The sequence below is a fragment of the Eschrichtius robustus genome, chromosome 3 (genome assembly GCF_028021215.1).
Source record: "Eschrichtius robustus isolate mEscRob2 chromosome 3, mEscRob2.pri, whole genome shotgun sequence".
Lineage (NCBI taxonomy): Eukaryota > Metazoa > Chordata > Mammalia > Artiodactyla > Eschrichtiidae > Eschrichtius > Eschrichtius robustus.
The window spans coordinates 80951487-80973724 of NC_090826.1; the positions used below are offsets into that span (position 1 = coordinate 80951487).

Consider the following 22238-nt stretch of genomic DNA (forward strand, 5'->3'; position numbering starts at 1 on the left):
CAGTTTCTCTAAAGATTTCTTGAAACAGTATTGGTATTTTGAAATGATTTTGCTACCTCCTTTTTGAGTGCTAAATTCTAACACGTATCTGGGTACCCTGGCCTTTTAGAACCTAGTCCCAAAGGAAGAAAGAAAAAGCTGCTTAGGCACAGTTATTCCTTCAAAGGGAGAGACATATTTCCATACAATCCATACTCATTATTCTGTCATATTTTCAACAATTTAAAGAAAAAAAATTTTTCCCCGTATTCTCTACATCCACTATCCAAAGCCAACTGACGTATGCTTGAGGTCAATCCATCTCAGTGGGAGTTGGGAATAAGGATGACAGTGGATGTTGGCTCTCCTTCGATACTATTTTTTTGAAAAGCATGGCACAGTTGTATGGGTCCAAAAGGAGTCAGAGGTTTGGAGGTTTTTAATTTGTACTTTGATTAAAAATACCCCTTCACAACCACCCTTCGAGGTGGGCCAATTGTTTCCCTCATATGACTGAGAAGGAATCTGAGGCTCAGAGGTTAAGCAACTTCCAAACAGTGAACAAATGGCAGGGCTGGGACTTGAACCTGTACTCCTAACCTTCATTCTACCGGCACCGCACTCAGTAGTGGTACTGTGTGGTGAGCAAGAGGTCTGGGGATCAGAAAACCTGGGTTTCAAGTCTTACTATCGATCAGATTCTGGAGAACCTTAAGAACTTGTTAAGCCTCTGCTTTCTCCTCCATCAAAGTGGGATAATAACTCCTGCATTCCCTCTGGATAAGTTTGAGAAAGCATGAGTGCTCATGACTATTTTCCTATAAGATCCAGCCTGAACTAAGACTTCTCTCCTGCAGGCCCAACTCCTCTGTATCTCAGCCAAAAGTGATCATTAGGCACCTCTGAGAAAAGAACCCAGGATAATTTATCCTTAATATAAGCACAGCGAAAGTGATCTATAACTAAGTTTTCCAACACGCAGTCAACTCTGTTACAAAAAAATCTATACTAAAGATAATTTCCCCAAAATAATCTAGCACAATTCTATATAACTTTAAGCTTTATAGTGAAAAGTAGTGAATGAATCATTAAAATTTGCAACAGAAAAACAGCACCATATAAGCTGAAATGAGAGTTCCTCATTGGAAAACTCATTTGGGGGATATTTTTTATACCAAAAAAAAAAAAAAATCATACTTACCATTGTTTTCAAGCCGAAGATGAAATCTATTAGCCACAGGAGCCACTGTGTATGATGTTACTGGACTACAGCCATTGTCCAAAGCCCACTTGACCAGACTCTCTTGGGTTGAAGGAATGTCATCTCTTATTGATTTGGTCATTATCATGGATCTTTCACTTTCTTTCCCAAAGCCAATACTGTTAGGAGCCTGAAGATAATAGTAAAATTTCACTCATGAGTGTATGAAATTAAACAGTGCCTTGATATCTGAAACAAATAGATTATTGTGTATGAAAGAACTATTTACTCTTTTGATCCCTACTTTCCTTGGGCTGAGAATACTGATGTGAAAATCTGTAACAGCAGACTAAGAAACATCTACTCATGCTGACTGGTTATACCATTTGGGTTGCTTATGGTGATACAAATGGCATAATCATTTTTGTCATTGGTTGATAAACTAATTATCATAAGCATACCTGGTATGTCACTACAGAGTTAATGTTTAAATTATTAACACACAACAAATATGATACCAAACTTTTCCTTATTTTTATTTAAAATTATATATAAAGTATACAGGTGTGCATGTTATATTTCCCCCAAATCCTATACCCTAGAGTTAAATGAAAGAAGGCACAACTTAGTTACTTCACTGTGGAGACTATCCCACCTTTGTAAACTACTGAATTCCATACAGTGAAACAGTCAATGTTCATATTTATAATTTATGATCAATTTAGGAATCCTGTAACTGTATACATTTGCCAATTCTATTAACAGAATATGCTTAGATTTTATGGTTTAAAACATTAAGTTACCATCCCTCTAAGTACCTATATATATATATATATATATATATATATATATATATGTATATATACACACACACATATTTTAAACATTTTTATTGGAGTATAATTGCTTCACAATGGTGTATTAGTTTCTGCTTTATAACAAAGTGAATCAGCTATACATATACATGTATCCCCATATCTCCTCCCTCTTGCATCTCCCTCCCACCCTCCCTATCCCACCCCTGTAGGTGGTCACAAAACACCGAGCTGATCTCCCTGTGCTATGCGGCTGCTTCCCACTACCTATCTATTTTACATTTGGTAGTGTATATATGTCCATGCCACTCTCTCACTTCGCCCCAGCTTACCCTTCTCCCCACCCCGTGTCCTCAAGTCCATTCTCTACATCTGTGTCTTTATTCCTGTCCTGTCCCTAGGTTCTTCATAACCATTTTTTTTTTTTTTTTAGATTCCATATATATGTGTTAGCATACGGTATTTGTTTTTCTCTTTCTGACTTACTTCACTCTGTATGACAGACTCTAGGTCCGTCCATCTCACTACAAATAACTCAATTTCATTTCTTTTTATGGCTGAGTAATATTCCATTGTATATAGTACCAATATTTTTATCTGGCAGTACAAGTAACTGTTAAAATTAACTTTCACTTGGTAATCAGTTACAAACTTAAAACTGAATGACAGAAATCTTTCCAGGAAAGGATATAAAAGGACTCTATGAGTAACAAGGACATGGAAGGTAAATTTCACATCACCTTCTGATCCTACAGCAGTGATCTTCTCAGATGGTGAGGGAGCTGAATGCTGCAAGGGCCACCCCAAAGGGAAGTCACCACATTTTCAACAACTGCTCCAACAGGGCTGGAAGGCCCTTCCAGCAAGCAGATAATGCCATCTCATGCCATATAAAAATCACTTTAATTTCCATGCCCAATTATTTTCTTCTGCATACATGCAGCATTTTCCCTAAATTCCCCATTTGTTTCCCATTCTGTTTGCCCTTAACATGACTAAATATTAATCCTTTCCCACTGTAAAACCATAGAAGATTCACAGCCTCTAAGTTCTCTTGGCCTCTCTGGTTGTGAGATATTGGCTGAGGACACACATTTTCAATTCAAAGCTTAAAGGATCTCACCCAGTATACGTTTCTACTACCCAAAGTGCTTATCTGAGGAAAAACTGCCAGACTGGCCAGTCACAATGATGCATGCAAAGGGACCAGAGAGAGCTTTAACCAAGTTCTGTAGCCATTTGCAAAAAACCCCCTCAGTTTCACAGGTTTGGATTATTCTATTCTTACTGGGATTCAGAGAAAATTCCTTAGGGAAAGGGAAAGAAGAAACGAAGCGAGAGAGGGAGAGAGGGAGGAAGGAAGGAAAGAAGGAAACTAAAATGAAGTAAAGAAGGATCCAATTTGTTCTTCGAACTTCTTATTCACTGAGTCAATAGCATTTTCTTCAGCACAGCTTCTTCCAGCCTTTCAAGGCAGCCTGTTGTTTTGACTGGCTGGAGTTGCAACATTGGCCTAAACAATACTGCTTGGCCTCATCTGCACTAGTCTTTCATGTTGTTGGACAGCTGAGAAAATACTGTATTTCCAGAATACTATCATCATAACTGCCACCTATCCTTTTTGTAACAATATGGAATGACTTGTTTACACCTTTCCACATTAACTCTAAGTAGCTGTCAGTACAATTCATACTGATTACACCTCGGGACTTACAAGGCTAGAAATCTATCTACGCATTTGTAAAGCAGCAAGGTTTGGGACAATGGCAGGCAAGTTGGTTCCTGGCAATGAGTGAATTCCTCATCCTGTATTTCTGGGAGTCCCCAGGCTTTTCCAAGGCCTCAGTATAGCTACTTCCTATGGGAGTGTTCAAGGAGGTCTCACATACCACCGCCATTTCCCACTCGTATCTTCACAAAGGACGATGAGCTAAGTAGAGTCTGAGTGGCTTCCCCTCTCTCCCACCACCCAACACACCTGCATCAATACTGCTGATGTCTGGGAGGGGGCATCTGGGGGAAGGGTTAGGCAGAGAGTTGTGCATATTCCCACTGGGATTAAAAAATGTCTTTTCTAAGAATAAACTCACTATTTCCAAACTTGAAGCCCTGAGGCCATATGAAATAGTACAACGGGAAATTTCTAACAAGTTATCTCCATCTACTCTTTAATGTGTTGGAGGTTCTTCCAAAATGTGATTATGCATGGTCCATAAGGGCCCTGAATTAAAAGCCAGAGCTGGGCATGGCGATGTAATGTGGACACTTCTAGTAGTCCCATCTGGCCCCAGCACACAACCCTTTGTGTCTCTTTGGACCATCCTGTCTTTTGGAGGGTGCATTCTACCCAGGTCCCATTCCTGACACACACGTACACACACATGCGCGCCTATGTTTTGTTTTGTTTTGGTTTTTTAATTGGGGTGTAGTTGCTTTACAATGTTGTGTTAGTTTCTGCTGTACAACGAAGTGAATCAGCTACATGTATACATATATCCCCTCCCTCTTGGATCTCCCTCCCACCCCCCTCCCCATCCCACCCATCTAGGTCATCACAGAGCACCGAGCTGAGCTCCCTGTGCTGTACAGCAGGTTCCCACTAGCATCTGTTTTACACACGGCAGTGCACATACGTCAATCCCAATCTCCCAATTCACCCCATCCCACCCCCCCGCCCGGTGTCCACACGTCCGTTCTCTATGTCTGCGTGCTCTTCTTTAAATTTACCCCACCAAGTTCCATACAATTCTTTTAGTAGTCATTCGTCTTTGTCTTCACTTTGTTAATTGCTCCTACAGACAAACTTTTAAAGAGTTGTTAATAGAAGGAAGATGAACCCCCCTTTTTATGGCAGGCACTGTGCCAAGAGTTTTACATGTGTTATTTAATTCTCCTCCAAAATATAAGGACTAGGCATTACTATTCCTTTCTAGAGAAGGGGAACCTGAGGCTCACAGAAGTTAAGTAGTACATGTAGCTGAGAACTCACCATGTGCAGGCAGTATGCTGAGTGCTTTAGATGAAATACCCAGGACACACTTAACAAATATTTGCTGAATGAATGAATGGACTCTGCTAAACCTCACAAGAACTCTCAAGTTGAGTATTATCATCGTACCCATTTCACAGGAAAGGAAACAGACCCAGAGTTTAATGAGATTGCCCAGTATCAACTTGGAGTAATGGCAATTGGAAATGGGATTTGAATCCAGCCCTGTCTGGCCCCAAAGCCAGGATTCTTTCCACTCCACCTTTTTATTAGCAGGTAACTTTTCCTCCCAGCACAGTCAGAATTCACATCTGAGATGGGAGTTAAGAAATCACAAAGCATGAAACTGATTGGGAGAATAAAAAAGAACATCATGAAACATTACCTAATTGTTTAGCAATGTTGTCATGCATTGTCCAAAATTGGCCTGGAACAGGAGTACGGCCAAGGAGAGCAATATAAACAGATCTTGCACTGGGATGAGCAATCTCATTTCTAGCCTTTCTGATTCATATGAGAAGTGGGGACGTTCAAAGTGAACTCCAGGACTGCCATGGACCAGGCACACGTACTCAGGGAGAGAAAGAGCCATTGAAGGGTCAGGGCCAAAAGAACATTTACACAAGCACTCCAGCAGGGAATTAAAATGTACCGTACGTTTTTGCCTTTCAAAGCATGATTCCCTTTCCTGTTTTTGTTATTCTGAAATTAAAAACATTTGGTTGGTGTGCCAGGCAGCAAAGGCTGCAGACAACCCTGGTCACCAACACCCCTCATGCCATGCCAGGGAAGGCAATCAAAACAGCTCTGACTTCAGAAAATCACTGCTGGGCTTTGTGCTCAATACCAAATTAATGTATCACCATTACACATGATGGCTCATTGGGATCCTCTCAAAGTTAAAAAAAAAAAAAAAAAAAAACCCCACAGGAACCAGAAATGATTACTTTAAAATTATGATGTGTGTGCTCATGGCTTTGCCTGCTGCCCCTGGCAAATGCTTGTACATGACGCTGCCCAGGGGACCGTTGGCTCTGTCACTGCATTATCACACGGAAGGTGCCATGAATGAATAATACTAACGCCAAAGGCATCCCTCTCCCAAAATAGTGAAAACGTAAAACCCACTCCAGTTGATTCAATGCAGGTACTGAAAGAGGAATTGGCCACGGTTTTTATAAAAGACAATGCACAAAAATTTGAGCTCACAAAAGAGATGCTAAAGAGGTAATTATCTTCTTAAAAATGAGGCGGGGCAATTCTTCTTTAACTTTCAATATAATTTGCTCCAGTATCCTGTCAAATAGTTATCTCCCTAAATACTTGAAAAAGATTTATTTTACCAAATTTCAACATTCATCTTTTCAGGAAACTAGCTACTGTTTGCCTGTCATGCCACCCAGCTAAACTTCTTAAGTATATTTTCTTCATGAAATATAATGCTTAGGGAACAGGCTGGGGGACCCTTTTCCAGCATCATCTCACTAACCTCTCCATGGTTATAATTCTTTTATCAGTGTTTTACCCTTAGAAGCAAGCAAAAAGACATGCCAATACCAAGTATTTATCTCAAAAAGAAAAATGGGCTGGAGTCAGCTGATTTCCCACACCTTCCTTAAATATCCAACCCCAAAGTGAGAGCTGATATTTAGGACCATGACACTGAGGCCCCTACAGGGCTCTCAGCCATGAAAGGCTTGTGTTCATTATTTTATACTTACTAAGTCTGGAAAGCACACTAATACGTTTCAGGAATTTCACAAATGAGGCAAGTGGGGTCCAGAGAGGTTGAGGGACTTGCCCAAGGTCACAGTTTGTAAATGGCAGAGTCTGAACTTAAATCTGGGTCTGTACTGACCCCAAAGACCATGTTTTTAACTACCACCCCGCCTGCCCTTGTCAGGAGAAGCCAAGGAGCAGCCTATTTTATAAAGTGAAAAATAACAGAGAGAAACTTCACAAAAATAACACATACAAACACAGCTTAAATTATCACCATTCATCAAAACAAAGAAACGCTTAACTAACTTACGATAACTTTCAGGTTTCCCTTAATATCAAAAGATTTGATCACCCAGTTGACAGACTTTTTGCACTTCAAGATCAGGATGAGATCTTTGACCACCTCAGGATCCTTTCGAGAAGGTCTTATGTCAATTATGATATCCACCTGGAAAGCACTGTGAATGGAAAACAAAGGCAGAGTTAGGACCCAAATGCCAGAAAGTTGCAACTATCTTCCCCTCTTCCAAGTCTTCATGTTTCCAGTGTCTGGCCAGTTGATTAAAAAGCTGGAGTCGATCCCAGGCAAATGACATGTGCAAAACAGATTGTTAGTGCACACATAACAAAATGGTTTTACATAACAATAGAAAAATATGCCTGTGGATAATTAGCCACTAAACTTTTTCTCTTTGTTGAAAAAAAAAAAAAGGTGGTTACTTAATGCAGCCACTTTTTTTGTTTGTTTTTAACATCTTCATTGGAGTATAATTGCTTTACAGTGGTGTGTTAGTTTCTGCTGTATAGCAAAGTGAATCAGCTATACGTATACATAGATCCCCATATACCTTCCCTCTTGCATCTCCCTCCCTCCCACCCTCCCTATCCCACCCCTCTAGGTGGACACAAAGCACGGAGCTGATCTCCCTGCGATCTCCCTGTGTGATGCGGCAGCCACTGTTTGAAATGGACGTGAACAAACCCGGAGAGTTTACTTTTGAAGCAGAACTGTTGCTTTTTCAGCCTCCAGCACCTTTGATGTGTAACAGTCTAATCTGCTATGTGCTCAAAATCCTTCAGAGCAGTAGTGGGCGGCAGTTTGGTGAGTGGGATGACAGGGTGGATGGAAGAGGGAGGCAGTAAAGCAGTGAGGAAGCTTCAGAATAAAATAAGAGGCAAAAGGCTAGAGAATTTCTTGACTTATATAAGGTGTGCTTATGCCATTAACATCTGTCACAAAATCATATCTACATTTACTTTCCCAAACTTCTGGATATACAGTTATTAAAATAAAAAAACAGATGGTCAACCAAGTGATTACTGGAAAATTAATGAACACAATCCAAACTTCTAAGAATCCAGTATAAAAGAGAATTTTTACCACACAATAACATCTCTGTCATTCTGGATTTAGGGGAAAGTCTTTATTTCCATCTTGGTTTTACACACTTGTAAACCTTAAAATGAATGAAATACAGTACTCAAATGAAGCCTTAGGCTTAATATCTAAGCACATTTGCCAGATTGCTTCTATTCCCATTCCCTTTTAATTTTCCACAAATTCTTCACATGGAACAGAATTCCATTTCCAATCCTACCAAAACCGATTGGTAGTTTATTCACTTTTGAAATCAAAGTTTCATTAGAATTTTAACTGTGAAATCCTTCTATAATATAAATTTACATTTTAACTCACTAGTCCCCATGAAATGCAGGTGAAAGGGGGAGAAAGGCCTACTTTCTCCCTTTTCTTTCTTTCTTAAATTCCATAATCATTCTTGATAGAGTTAAATTTCCAGTCCTGGGGCAGGACGCTGGGGGTGAGAGAGAGAGAGGTAAGTGGTATCTAATGGCTCTTTGGTGTGTCACCATGAAGGGCCACTCCTCTGACACACACACACACACATTCACACACAGCTTTAAACAGTTATGAGTGCAAAACTGCTCTGAGGACACTATAAACAGAAATCTGTTAAAAAACATAGTATTAAAAAAAACCACATAATATTGTTAAAATAATAATTATGTTAACAAGGTACATTTTGTAATTTTCTTAACAGGGATAACCTCAGTCAAAGGAGATAATAATGGAGTAAGAGTGACTGTTCTATAACTAGTACAGTCCACCCTCTGTATCTGCAGGTTCCACATCTGAAGATTCAACCAACCACGGATGGCAAATATTGGGGAAAAAAAAATTCCAGGAAGTTCCAGAAAGTAAAACTTGAATTTGCCACGTGCAGGCAACTATTTACATTGTATTTACAACTATTTACATATTGTATTAGGTATGATAAGTAGTCTAGAGATGATTTAAAGTATACAGGAGAATGTGCGTAGGTTATATGCAAATACTACGCCATTTTATATAAAGGACTTGAGCATCTATGGATTTTGGTATCCGAGGGAGATCTGAAACCAACCTCCCACAGACACCAATGGACGACTATACCAAGAAGTTCAAATCAGGCTTCAGAACTCATCTGGGCTATATGGGATCTAGAGACAGATGCAGAAAATAAAATATGACACTGGTACCTTTACTCCCTTCTTCAAAGCTTCTGTGAATCTCACCCAAAGCATCAGTGGCTTCTTCCCCCTCACACGAGGGAGGGCTAAGCCTCTCCCTGTCTCAAGTCAGAATCATATCAAGTCATATCAGATCTTTGTTTTTCATCTCTTAGTTCAGAAAACACACACAACACACACACACTCACACTCACACTCACTCACCTGTAGGGGTTAGAGTTGGGGGTGATTAACTCAATGATGTGTACTTCCTTATCTCGGGGCTGGCTGGATATCACACATCCTTCTGCAGCTTTGGGCTGAAGGTACTCGGCAAGGTAATTGAGGGAGAGAAAATTCTTCCCTACGTTGCACGTGGGAGGGAACACTTGATCTGAAAGTAAAAAAACACATTGAACTACGTGGTAACCAGACTCAAAGGAGAGAAGATAACAGTGACACTGGGCAAGTGCAGGGCACAGGAAATCACAAGCTTGTGTCCTGAAATGCTTCCTCTGTGGTCACCAGTGGCCTCCTACTGACCAACTTCAGTGGCCTCTTTTGGTCTAAATTCTCTCCTTTCCTGTTCTCTTTGATTCTGCTTTGTCCTCACCCATTTCCTCTGACCTGTCTTCCAGCCTCTCACTAGTTCCTCGTCTGCCTATCCTTTAAACACCAGAGTGGTCCTCAATCTTTGGTGCATATCAGAATCCACCTGTTTGGACCCCACCCCAGAGAGTCTGATTCAGAAGATCTAGGTGGGACCTAGGAAGCTTTCTTTTTGAAAAGCTCCATAGTTAATCCTGATATAAACCAAGACTAAGAATCTCAGTTCCTTCCTCAACTCTCTTTTTATTTCGTTTTCTTCCTAGATGATCTCAATCACTCCCACGGCTTCAACTTATACCTAGATCATGACTCCTGAGCTGCAGACGTGCATTGTCATCTGCCTACCAAGCACCTCCCACCTAAAAATCCAATAGATATTTTAGTCAGCATACTCAGCACTGAATCCAATGACCTATCCTATCCCCAAATATGCTCCTCTTTGGATATCTGCTATTTCAATTAATAGAAGAACCAGCAACCTAACTAATTCTCTGGCGCACGGTGTAGAATTAATCATTCCTTCATATTTATCCCTCAAAGCAATTTATACTCTAAAAGCTGAAGGTAACAGTTTGAGGGAAACAGTGAGGGCAGAGCTCTACTCTTTCCCATAATCCTGACACAGACAGCGAATGTTTATATGGCACTTTACAGTTTATAAGGTGCTTTCATAAACATTATCTCATTGTGCTGAGGGCTGTTCATCACCTCCACCAGGGAAAGTGATGCAATTACTAACAGTCTGAAGATACTCCCCCAGCGGCACAGGCTGCTTACACAGCACCATGGCTGATGGGATTTCCATTTAGTGGCTTAAATGTTTAAACAGAACTTGAAACTGCTGGCAGTGTGACAGCTGGGACCAATGTCAAGGAAGTTCTAGGTGTAGCAAGCTTTTTTCAGAAGGGGTAATTAATCAGAGCCCTGGCACTTTAATGAAACAGACTTCTGCCTTTTTCATTTAACGGACGGACAGCACGCCAGGGTTCAGATTCATATGCAAGTCTCACTTAGGAGTGAGGAATCAGCCCGGGAGTTCCCAAGATTGGGTTGATAGTGCCCTCCCCTGCCTGCCCAACTGTGCAACCTCCGCCGTCCTGAAGCTCACAACATACATTGTGGCATCCTGGCTCCGTGCACCATGGCACCCCCAGTGCCACCCCTAGAACAGAGGGGACCAGAGGAGTTCATGAGGCCCCTGCTTGGAGGCTCGCTTCAAGAAAGTGTTGGCTCTGCATTCTGTATTCTTCCCTAAAGACCCCCTCAGAGACAAGAGGCCAGGGCTCTGCAGACTCGGGCCGCTGGAGCAGACTCCCCTCCACATCTGCTGAGGGTTCTGCCAGATGAGCAGATGAGGGGCGCACACCCTGCGGCTGCAGCCCTGCGGATGCCTCCCCCAGGTCGCAGGACAGAAGACGATATTGGGGTGGCAAGGCTGAAACTTAATCAAGAATCAGAGGGTGGATGTATGGGCCAGGGACAGGTCAGTCTGGAACTCAAGAGACTAGGACCCTCCTGGGACTCTGGCCCATATACCCAGTTCATAGGTGTGCCTGGGGTGCATCTGGCACATATAGAGTAGGCACATGGCATACGTTTCCTGAATTAACAATGGTGTCAGAGTTGAGACAAATAACAAAAAACTCACCCACACTGTGACCCTCCAAAGCCACCGGGAAAGGTTTAATTGTTTAAAAGTTGATGTAGTTAAGGGCTTAAGGCCCAGCTGCCATTGTCGCTAAGCTGAATAAGCTGATCACTTTTTGTTGTGCGTGCATGCATGTGTGTGGGTTTTTTTTTCCCCCCAAATGACCTTCCGCGTGCCTGGCATCAAAACTTACACCAACTGCCAAGCAGAAAGGAAACCACAAAGGGGAATCCCCGGGTAGAAACCTGGCAAGTTTGGGGGAGGGGGGAAGTCACATGCTTATTTGTATTTTAGGAAAGGATTGGCAAACCACTTTGAGAGCTAGAATAATATACTCTAAGAACCTGGGAGGTAATGTAAACACCTCATGCTGCCGCTATGGAAACTGAGGCTCCGGTGGTAGGTAAATCAGAGTGTTGCTTGAAGCCTCACAGGTAATGAGACCAGCTAGGATAAGAACCGAAAGCCCTCAGTTCTTCCACTCTAAGCATATAGGTTAGAGCAGTAGTTCTCAAACGTTAGCAAGCAACAGAATCATCAAGAGTGCTTGCTAAAGCACAGATGGCTGGACCCCAGGGTTTTCAATTCAGTTGGTCTGGGGTGGGCCCAAGAACCAGCATTTCCATAAGTTCCCAGGTGATAAGGATGCTGCGGGGGTGGGGACCACACTTTGAGAACCACTGGGGAAAGAACAAGAGGAGGCTCATGGCCTAGGATTCCCGACTCAGTTGGGTAGAGACAGGTCAGGTTCTGGGAAACCAGTGGATGAGGTTTGTTCAGCAGAGTCCAATCCGTGGTGATAGACAACATCGCCTTGTGGTCCACCAACCTAACCAAGGACCCTCACTCTCCCAGCTGCTCCTCTCCATGGTATGGGCCAGTGACTTATACCCAACTGGTGGCTGGAGTCAAGTTTCAGGGGCTCCAAAGGTGTTGCCAAGGAGTTAAACAGTTTTTACTGGGTGGGACACCAGGTCCTTAAAGTTCTTCCCTGATCCAGTGTGCAGCCTTGGGGAAGTCATGGAACCCCTCACTCCTGTACACAGAAGCTCATGCACCGTCAAGAGAAAGGAGCCCAACATTCTACATGTTACCATAACACATATTCTTATTCTAACAAATTCCAGGGGGGTAATCAATATTCAATCAATATGCACCAGAATTCTGCTTCAGAAATAGAGACTATTGGTCAGGGCTTAGAACCTTTATTAAAAGAGACTTTTTGTTTTGTCCCAATGGCACTTGACCTCTATGCTTAGCTGCCTGAATACCATGAGAGTTTAGTAACAAACTTCAACTTTTTGAATCCAGTTCTCATCTAAAACTCTTCCTCCCTCTACTCAACTAAACAAGTCTTCCCATCCAGGTAGCCTACTTTCACGTTTAGGTTATGCTCATTTGGCTAAGACTTAAAATGCAGCATCAGGAAATAAGCATTAGACTCAAAGGTCAGGAAACCTGAGTTTGAGTTCTAGTTTTGTCACTTGCTAGTAATGTGGATATGAGCAAGTTAGGTTAACCCTCCACCAACCCCTCTGCAAAATGGTGGAAATAACGGTTTTCTCCTAGGATTACTGGCAGGGTTAAGTGGGGTGCATGTGAAGGCACCTGATATGGCCTCTGCGCAGAGCACACACTCAACTTCAGCGTCCACCTCTTCCTGCATCTACATCAAACATCCCAGATCCAAAAAAGGGCCAGGAACTAGCATTCAATAATTCATTTGTGCTGCCACGCTGCCTGTGGAAGAGGTGACAATTGCTGTGGGTTTCAAAAGAAAGCAGATGGACCCTGAGGACCTGAAATGCCATTTTCACACAATCACCTGACTGTAACAAGGACCCATTCACAAGAGTTGTTATTTCCAGTAACTTATTCGGGAGCTCCAAATATACTCAACTAAAAATAACGATTAAAAAGTTATTTAAGAAATAATATGCTTTCAAAGTTGAGTCACCAGATATTTATATCCCTCTGCAAGGCAAGGAAATTAAAATGGGCAATTTCTTATCAAGGCTAAACAGTTCCTTTCTCCAATAATTTGTCCTTGTAACAGGCATTAGTATTAAAAATATTTTCAAACACTTTTCCTCTGCTATTGTCCAAAACATAACTGATGTCTCGAGGCCATAACGCTGACATTGGCTTCAAATGTCTACAGAATTATAGGTGGGACGAAGCTCTAACTGTTGACCCATCCTGCTAACTCTGCCTGCATTCCATCAGGTATCCCCTCCTTTCCCACACCTCAGCTTCTCGGCCCGCACTCACTTCTTCTGACTTCTGTGCGTGGGTGTCTTCTAAATTCTACACAACAACCTTCTCCTCTCTCAACCAGGCTACTCCCCACTTCTCCCCATTACCAGGTCTGTTTCCTCAGAAGGAAAAAGGGAAGGAGGGCATGTGGTGGGGAGCAGGCCCCCGTGATCCCTCAGGTCCCCGCCAGCTCCAACAATCTGTAATTCTATAATTCCCTGCCCTAACCACCTGGTCTCAGAAAAGAAAAAAACTGACTGTCATAAATCAGTCAGTAATTGAAGCCACATAAAATTTACCTTCCCCCACTTTAATATAAATGTTTCTTGCTATCTTGAGTTCAGTGAATGAAGTAACTGCTCCGTATTCCTTTCGGGCCCAATTTAACAGATGCTCATTTCCATGCGGGAAGCTCCTTTCCTCTGTTTCTGCTGACAAGGAGAAGTTTCCTGATGAAAAATGGACCACAGAACCCTCAGACACCTAGAAGAAACAGAATTGCATATTTAATGTGGTGCAGTCACCCAGAGCTGAATCATAATTAGAGAAAGAACTAATCAGACAATTAATGGATATTTGTCAATCCAACCTCTTCCCTTTGTTACATAGGCACATCATCTTTTTTCAGCAGCTGATTCAAGAAATAATCACAAGCCTACCTTCTTCCAGGTAAAGACAAAACTACAAACAATGCAGGATGTCCTTTTGAATTTTTAAAGAACTTTGTGATGAGAGAGTGCATTGTGAGGAATCATGAAACTTATCATCACTATTTTCCAGATACCTAAATTGAAGGCCAACCTTTCAAGTAATGAGTTTCAAGTTAAATAGGAAGGCTTGGTGAGTGTTTTCATGGGCTTGTAATGGGCTTCTGGATCAGTGCAAGTGATCCCAAAGGCCTGCTAGCACCTGAACTTGACGTCCGAGTCTTCCACGGTTGCAGTCTCTGCCATCAGAGTCACCACCACAGGAACACAGTAAGAGTCCCTTTGGTTTAATGTCTCCTGAGCACTGAGATAAAAAATGGCCAGAGCTGGCCAGTCTTCTACCACTTGATACTACTTCCTCGCAGTGAGATGAATGTGTATTACAGTTTATTTTGTAAGACCCCCAAATTCCCATAGATAATGAAGTCAAGAGGCTGTTAGACTGATCCTCATAAAACTTTTGGGATGATTTATGCAAGTCCCACATTTTTGCTGGATGTATTTAGACCATTGCTGACCTAGCATATCATGGTATATATAATTAACACAAACAAAGGGGGAAAATTATCATCTTGTTGCTGTACTATAATTAAATTTAGCTGCTGGTGAAAATATGCATGTCATCTTTATTGGCTAGCATTTATAACTGATTTTATCAGTGTCAGGGTGGGACCTCAAAATGTGAGCAAAAAGGCTCAAAAATTCCCAAGCCACGGAACTCTCAATGTTTTGTATTAAATTTCACATTAACAACAGAACTACCATACGATCCAGCAATTCCACTTCTGAGTATTTATCCGAAGAAAATGAAAACACTCACTTGAAAAGATATATGCACCCTGCAGCATTATTTACAACAGCCAAGATATGGAAACAACCTCAGTGCCCATGGATGAATGAATAAAGATGTGGTATATATACACAATGGAATATTTTCAACCATAAAAAAGAATAAAATCTTGCCATTTGCAACAACATGGATGGACCTCAAGGGCATTATGCTAAGTGAAGTAAGTCAGACAAAGCCAAATGCCATATGATCTCATTTATATGTGGAATCTAAAAACAAAACGAAAAACCAAATTCACAGATACTGCGAACAGACTGGTGGTTGCCAGAGGTGGGAGGTAGGGGGTGAGTGAAATGGGTGAAGGGGTCAAAAGGTACAAACTTCAACTTATAAACTAAATAAGTCATGGGGATGTAATGTACAGCTTAGTGACTATAGTTAGTAACATTGTATCGCATGTTTGAAAGTTGCTAAAGACAACAGATCTTAAAAGTTCTCACCACAAGAAAAAAAATTCTGTACGTATGGTGACAGATGTTAACTAGACTTATTGTGGTGATCATTTTACAATATATACAAATATTGAAGACTATGTTGAACACCTGAAACTAATATAATGCTATACGTCAATTATACCTCAATAAAAAATGTTTTCACATTAACTATCATTAACAAAAAGCAAGCAGTTTCTGAAGTGGTTATAGCCAGACTAACAGCAGGTTGAGGGCAGGGATTTTGCTTAGGGTTCTACCCTTGCCAGCAGTGTTTCCAGCCTCCACACACATACAAAATAGTACTTACCCTAACTATTATGCTAGGCATTAATATTTTCTCTTCAACTATATGTACATATACTTTTTAAATGCTAGCAAAGAAGCACTTCACCGAATTGATTCCATCACCTACTCATGCTGTAGTCGCCCTCTTGGCTGAAAACTAGAGGCATCTGAAGAGTTTCTAAATAGCCTGAGGCCCAGGCCATATCCCGGATTAGAACTTGGGGGTGGGAGCCAGGCATCAGGATTTTTTAAAGCTCCCTGGGTGATTCCAATGTTCAGCCACAGTTGAGAAGCCTAGCCTTAACGGGTACTGCGTGATCCACAGTTTGAAAAGCCCGACGTGCATCTCACAGTTTCCTCTACACCAGTGGTTCTTAACCAGGGGTGATTCTGCCCCCCAGGGAACATTTGGCAATGCCTGGAAACATTTTTGATCGTCACAACTGGGAGGGAGGAGCTACTGGCATCTGGTGAATAGAGGCCAGAGACGCTGCTAAACATCCTACAGCGCACAGGACAGCCCCCATAACAAATAATTATCTTAAATGTCGGTAGCGCCATGACTGAGAAATCCTGGTTTACGCTTTGGACTGACCGAACGTTAACTGCCACTCGAACATCTACTGGACCCCCAAATTGGATCCCCAAATCGACAGCTCTTTCTATCCTAGAAATTGGGCCGTTTAGTACTTAATAAAGAATAATAGAACCTTTCTGGTTTGTATTGGCTTGGGAAATCCGGAACTAATCATTAATAAGCTGAGCGTAAACTCTGACCACTGACAACAGTCACCATTTACTGTACACTTACTATGTATCAGGCACCATGAAGTGCTACCAAGGGTAGTAATGACACTTGCTGCATGTCCCAATGCCAGTTATAAGCAAAACCAGTGGGGACCATTTAGCTTTGACCTTGTTTTGACATCACCTGCATAAGAAAAAGCTCCTGAACCAACTACCTGCCAACAATAAGCATGCCAACTCTATGCATAAATCCTCTGAAGCTTAGCTCCTCATCAACACTGAACTTCGAACAATGTTTATCTGATTTTCTGACTTAAGCACTGTAGTAAAATTTTCTTTTCACTGAAAAGCACTTGTGCTAAAAAGTCGTTTTTATTAAGCCTGTCACCGAAAAAACCCACAACAGCCCAAAGGCCTTTGTCCCACTGCCAGCACAGTTCTGAATGCTTAGGCAAGCATCCCTGGATGTTCTGCTCTTTTTTTCCTCATTCATGTTACAGCCATAAAATAAAACACTTGGGCTTTAAATACATTATGCAGAGAGTACATTTCTTCAGAGTGGAAGGTGGGATAGATCACCCTGGTGCATTCCAGAGGCAAGAATGTGAACAGTGTAAATAAGAGTAGAAATGGGGAGCAACTCGGGAACGTATCCTGAAGTAATTAAAAGCGACGCCACCGTGTAGCTGACTCCTCGGAAGGGGCAGCTCCCTCCGTGCGCCGTGCACTTCGCGCGTCCGTCTCCCCCAGGGCCAGCAGCAGCACAGATCATACACTCAGGGCTGAGGAATTTGGAAAAGGAGTCAACTGCCACTCCTCAGGCGCATTCCAGTGAGAAGAAAGCAAAGCTGCCAGGGGCAGAGAAGCGTCCCTGACTGTGGGTCAGTGGAAATTTTCTGCCGCGGCAAGGGGTAAGTCGGTGCTCCTTCTGACCACCAGTTCTCTCACTCTGACCCCAACCCCCAACGAGTTTTACAAGGTGGTGTTATCTCCACCTGATCCTCAGGATGACCTGTGAGGTAGGCTAGTCTGATTTCCACGGTAGAAAGGAGGGAACCTCCGAGAGGAGGAAACCTCTTGGGTAGGCTAAAGGCCTACCCAAGGTCAGAGAAGCAGCACTCCTTCCCTTACATCTTCCCTTACAATCTTCCCTTACACCAGCGCTTCTGTAATATAAATCAAACCAGAACAGGACCAGAACAGGACACTTCGGACTCCTGCTTACAGCTGGCCGCCGCCTGAACCCTTCCAGAAAGAAGACCTGGGTAGCTCCCAAGGCAGAAGAGTTCTCTTTCTACATTCTACCTGTAAGATTTGCCCTCCGTCCACTTGTCTGAGGTGGGCCTTCCAGACCAAAGAATTCCTTCCTCTTTCTTCCAAGAGATAAGCCTTCAAATGTTTGAAGACATCACTCAACCCCAGTCACGACTTCACTTTTTCAGGCCAACAGTCCCAACTCCCCCCAACTCCTCCCCAGACACCAAGGTTGTCAGAGCTTCATCAGCATAGTCTCTGGCATGTGGTGCCTGGAACAAGACCTAGGGTTTTGGGTGTGGTCTGATGAGAGTACTGTGAAGGTTAGTTTTAGGTGTCAATGTGACCGGGCTACAGGTACCAGATACTTGGTCAAACATTATTGTGAGCATTTCTGTGAGGGTGTTTTTGGATGAGATTAACATTTAGATCAGTAGACTAACTAAAACAGATTGCCCTTCCTAATGGGTGTGGGCCTCACACAATCAGTCGAAGGCCTAAATAGAACAAAAGGCTGACCCTTCGGCTGAGTAAGAGAGGATTCTCCTGCTGACGGCCTTTGAACTGGGCATCAGCTCTTCCTGGTTCTACAGCAGCCTGCTGCCCTTCGGACTCAAACTGGGACATTGGCTCTGCAGAATTTGAACTTGCTAGCCTCCATAATCACGTGAGCCAATTCTTTATGATAAATATCTTTCTATATCTATGTGAACACTGCATGAGGCCCAAGATCACATCAGCTTTCATATCAGCTGAACCCTACTATTATCTCATAACCATTAATTTATGCTTTAAACATACATCCAACAAATATTTATTGAGTGCCAGGCACCTTTCTAGGTGCTGGGGATATACTAGAGAGGGCAACAGACAAAATTTCCTGTTTTGTGAAGCTTACAGTCTAGTAAGGAAGTCAGAGGAACAAAATATAAACAATTAAAACATATGTTAATAAGTGTGAAGGAATGATATAAATTGAGAGAAGAGGAGGGGGCACTATAAAGTGTTGTGATGGGACAAGTCTAACTGAGAAAGTCACTGAGCAGGTGAAAAGCTGAAGGAGATGAAAGAGCCGGGCACGTGGATGTCAGGGGAAGAGTTCTCGGGTGGAGGCGGCGGCGAGGGTACAGGTCTCGCATGCGGAAGGGACAGCAAGGAGGCCAGTGTGGCTGGAGCACAGAGGTGAGGGGCAGATGAGTAGGAGGAGAGGTCAGAGATCACAGAGGAGACCAGTAGGTCCAACAGAACCTTACAGACTGTTGCTAAGGACTGTGGTGTTTAGTCTGGGTGAGATGGGCCACCATTGAGAGTTCATGAAAACATCTAACAGATGTTTTAACAGGATCACTCTGGCTAATAGGGCCAGTCTAGACTGCAGGGAGACAAGGAGCAGGAGACCAGTAGTAGACTTCTGGAATAATCCAGGGGAGAAAGAACAGCAGCTCACACCAGGGAGGTGGAGGTGGAGGTGGACACGTCGATACCTAAAGCCCCAGGTCTTTATTTTACCAGCTTGAGACTCCTTCCCTTACACCTTCCCTTACATCCTTCCCTTACACCAGCGCTTCTGTAATATAAATCAAACTCTTTAGACCCGTATTTCAACTCTGTAAAGACCACATACACATCCTCATTCTGTTCGCTGTCAAAAATCTCTAAATTTCATGTGTGCGCCAGCTACACATTCATCTAAATCCCTGAGAAGCTGAACCAGACAAGGCTGAGGTCTGTGACTTACAGGCATGCTCCCACGCTGACCCAAGCACATTAAACAGCACTTGCCCAGGTTGTTCGCCAACTACAAAGTAACCCAACGGAATTATCCTCATATTGCCTGTAAGGACGTCATGCTAGAACCTGTTAAGAGCCCTCTGGAAATAAAGACATGACACGTCAGTATCACCACTCCTATACCAGTCAGCACACCAGTCCCTGCCTAATCTTCCTGGTGTGCTGTCTGTCCTTACCGGAGTCCGGCTTGGGTTAAAGTTTGTGGAAGAACAGAGATATAAAGAGAATAACAAAAAACAAGACATAGAAGGAAAAATAGTATTTTTCTAATAGGAGAAGCGGTTACAATCACTATTGCAAGGATAATAACTACATGACTGAATATGGAATTGTTTTAAAAAAGTGTTAAAGAGCAAGGGTTTTTTTGTGTCTTTTTTTAAACATCTTTATTGGAGTATAATTGCTTTACAATGGTGTGTTAGTTTCTGCTGTATAACAAAGTGAATCAGTTATACATATACATATATCCCCATATCTCCTCCCTCTTGCGTCTCCCTCCCACCCTCCCTATCCCATCCCTCTAGGTGGTCACAAAGCACCGAGCTGATCTCCCTGAAGAGCAAGGGTTTTATATTTGGATAAAGTGGCAGAAACTTTCCAAGGCAATTCATTCCATCCCCCATCTTCCACCTTATTTGTAGGTCCTTGTGCTGCTACCACCACACTTCCGGCCCTTATGTCTCAACCAACCTAGTATCTCAACCATTACAGTAACCTCCTGCTATCCAAGCTGCCAACCCTGTCTCTCTCCAACCCTCACCCATACTGTCACCAAGGAGATCTTTCTACGAAGTAAACACATGATGAGGCAGGATAGCATCTAAGCATCTGACTTGGCACATGACCAGAGAGGGCCTCTGCCTGCCCCACTTCCCACCACTCTCCCAAGTACTTGCCATATGGAACCACTCACAATGGCAGAACACATCATGCTGCTTCAGATCTCCTGGGTCTTTTTACATCCTGTTCCCCACCTGGCTTGCTCACCCCCTCTTGCTCGCCTGGTAACCGTTCCTTGTCCTCCACAGGTTTTCACTTTCTCTGTAAAACCTCCCAGACTCCCTTTCTTTCCTCGGGATGGAGCTACCCTCCGTGCTTTGTGCACGCCACTAGCCCAGCCCTTCTCTCGCATGAACTGCTATTATTTACCAGCAAACCTGCCACCCCACTTGACAATCACTTGAAGGCCAAGAGAGCGCCTAGTTCGTTCTGAATCTCCTGGCCTGGCAAGGTGCTGGGCACAAAGCAGGGACTCAGTAATTGCTTGTTGAATGAAAGCTCAATGGTGTTACTTACAGGAAAGGCTATGCCATAATTTCTTCATTCTCACAACGCTTACTTCCCTCACTGCCCAGAAATGATCTTTCAGCCAGGCTTTAAAGCTAGTATTTGATTTTTCATCTAATAGCTCCACCTAAAAACCAATTATTAAATCATTTAGTAGTTCCATGTCTCCCCGCAGAATCCACTAAACTTTCCTCCTGCTTGCTAATTAAAACCCAGTCCTCTGACATTCCCTGACATGACAAACATCTTCCTGTGGGAACAAACAGAGCCCTGAGCTCTGAGAATCCTGAATCTTAGCAAGCATCCATTGAAGGGGCAAACGTGAAGCACCTGACTGTCCAACAAGCCCCAGGCTTCAAAATGCACACTGAGCCACCCCTTCTCCCGACTGCTCTTCCCTACTGAAACCAAGCACAGCATTTGTATTTTACATTCTGGTTATGCTACCAGACTTTTTAAAAAAGCAGAACATTACTCTCTCTGCCAGTGCTCAGAGTTTTATTACAAGAACTTACGGCTAGGCAACAAGAGCCAAGTTTATTATTTTTTCTGGATCAGATTCAACAACCTTGTCCAAAAGAGCAAGAAACAAGCAAAAGAGGCAACCAGCCCTTTTGTTTCCACACCTGCGTTTAAGCTTTAACTCTTAAAGTCCTAAGCAGACCCACTGAAGCCTCAAGATTGGTCTCCCAAGCCTCAGTGAAGGGAACCAAATGCCGGCTAATGGGTGCAGACACCATTTTCCTGGAACTGAGGCTCTTCGTCTTAGCACTTATCTCAGCACATCAGCTGACTCAGAGGCCTGGCGGTTGCCTCACAGTCTCTCTGCGGCCTCCCCCAAGCTGATGTGGTCTTCAGTGAGGAGGGAGAGAGCATCTTTGCTGAGGATAATGCCATATTGTAAGGCCTCACCTAGTCCTACCCACCTCCTCCCACCTCGTCCACGCTCCCAGATGAAAACGCAGGCCGCACGTAATCGCACGGGTGGCAATTGAGTTTCCTCTGAAGTTTCCCCTCATCTCCTTCACGTCTACTCACATGTTACCTTCTCGATGGAGCCTATTTAAAATTACAATCCAACCACCCGGCAGCCCCCACTCTAGCACTCTGACTCCCTCACACCTGCTTTACATGTTCTTATTTCTAGATTAGAGTA

At 42.9% G+C, this 22238-nt stretch overlaps 1 protein-coding gene across 9 annotated transcripts in view; it reads right to left on the reverse strand.

The window, feature by feature from the left end:
- The window catches only part of TGFBR3 (transforming growth factor beta receptor 3), a 199568-nt gene that overhangs the window by 38013 nt on the left and 139317 nt on the right, over nucleotides 1–22238 (reverse strand). For all 9 annotated transcript variants that reach the window (XM_068540299.1, XM_068540297.1, XM_068540293.1 and 6 more), the window contains 4 exons: nucleotides 14027–14210; nucleotides 9440–9608; nucleotides 7017–7164; nucleotides 1181–1370 (listed from right to left, as the gene is read on the reverse strand). In XM_068540299.1, the coding sequence (XP_068396400.1) occupies nucleotides 1181–1370; nucleotides 7017–7164; nucleotides 9440–9608; nucleotides 14027–14210 (691 nt within the window). The remainder of the gene's footprint in view (nucleotides 1–1180; nucleotides 1371–7016; nucleotides 7165–9439; nucleotides 9609–14026; nucleotides 14211–22238) is intronic.